Here is a 1637-nt window from a genome sequence, read left to right as displayed (position 1 = left end):
ACACAAACAGAGACAGACACACACACAGAGACACACGCACACACACACACACACACACACACACAGATGCAGCTGACATGCTCACACCACCCAGGCAGGTCTCAGCCTGTCTGTGTGTGCGCCCGCTCTACCAGCTGAGTTACCCTGGCGCCCTGTACGGCCTGTATTTAACCTGACTGTGTTGGCATGGCAACAAAGTGTTGACCTGGATGCAGCTGATTGGTCCTTCCGGTAACTGAACTTCTTGTTTCCTGTCTCAGTATCCAGAAGAAGAGCCTGGACCTCCATGCTCGCCGCCATCACACGGGCGAGGCGTTTCCATGCCAACAGTGTGAGTACTCCAGCCCGGACCGCCAGCTGCTGCTGCGCCACGTACGCCGACATCACAGCGCACTGCAGCACGCCCCGCTGTGACATCACAGCGCACTGCAGCACGCCCCGCTGTGACATCACAGCGCCACGCAGCACGCCCCGCTGTGACATCACAGCGCCACGCAGCACGCCCCGCTGTGACATCACAGCGCACTGCAGCACACCCCGCTGTGACATCACAGTGCCACGCAGCACGCCCCGCTGTGACATCACAGCGCCACGCAGCACGCCCCGCTCTGACATCACAGCGCACTGCAGCACGCCCCGCTGTGACATCACAGGGCCATAAAGCAAGCCCCGCTGTGACATCACAGGGGGCCGTGGCCTCGGATTGAACGGGGCTGCTGCCGACGTCCCAGACTGTCTGAGGGTTTTCATTGGTATCACACACTGTGACAAACACACAGAGAGACACACACACACACTCATACACTGTGTTTCTATTGGCTGGGTCCTGTTCTGGTTTCTCCCGGTTGTTTTATACTGTTCTGAAGTTTTTTCAAGCATAAATTCAACCAACCGTTGTTTTTTGGTCTTTTTTCATGTTTTTTTTGCCTGAAACCAAACTGTCTGTGTCAATGCTACTGTCAATAAAGCTTGAGCATATTGAATGCTGCCTGTTAATCCGTGGGATTAGCCGTTAGCGGTTAGCAGATTAGTAGTGTGCTGTAATCCCTCCGTGCTGCAGCTGCTCCTCATCACTCAACATGTTGGACAGGAGCAACACGCTGCTGCTCTCAGGTACGTCCCACACCAGACTCCACTCGTGTTTATACCTGTTCTGCTCAGGCTCGTTACACAGCAGGAGCGCAGATTAAAATAAGGATTACAGGTTTTATTGAGTAGGAGCATCTCCGACTGAAGATGATTTAATCTCAGAACTACAGAGAAATTAATAATCTATGTATAAAATGAAGTTTGAACCTGAAAACATCCCGAGAGTGGATGTCAGAGGATCAGCTGTTTTGTCAAGGGAGTTTTGAATGGAGACAGAACCTGTTGAGAGTTGATCTGTAACCCTGTGAAGGTTCCCTCTCTGTTCTGCCGCCGTCTACCGGCCCACGTGTAAATCATCTAATCTCAGCTGTAAAGCTGACTTTAAAGTGTTAATCTGCCAGAAACCAGACAACAGGGTGTGTGGGTGCTGGAAATTCTTGAAAATGCTTGAATTTTGTTGTTTTCAATGCTTGAAAAGTGCTTAAATGTTGGATAAAATGCTTAAATTGTAACTTTCATAACAAATACGCAATGTGGATCCCCCCCGT

The 1637-nt window shown here is 50.9% G+C and overlaps 1 protein-coding gene across 1 annotated transcript in view; it reads left to right on the top strand.

Annotated features, from left to right (window-relative positions):
- Positions 1-1079: 1079 nt before the first annotated feature.
- The window catches only part of LOC117953887 (protein disulfide-isomerase TMX3-like), a 7365-nt gene continuing 6807 nt past the window's right edge, over positions 1080-1637 (top strand). The window contains exon 1 of the mRNA XM_034887311.1: positions 1080-1165. Within this exon, the coding sequence (XP_034743202.1) occupies positions 1080-1165 (86 nt within the window). The remainder of the gene's footprint in view (positions 1166-1637) is intronic.

Source organism: Etheostoma cragini, chromosome 12 (genome assembly GCF_013103735.1).
Source record: "Etheostoma cragini isolate CJK2018 chromosome 12, CSU_Ecrag_1.0, whole genome shotgun sequence".
NCBI lineage: Eukaryota > Metazoa > Chordata > Actinopteri > Perciformes > Percidae > Etheostoma > Etheostoma cragini.
The sequence above is the reverse complement of the archived record's forward strand: the minus strand, read 5'-3'. Positions and strand labels throughout refer to the sequence as shown.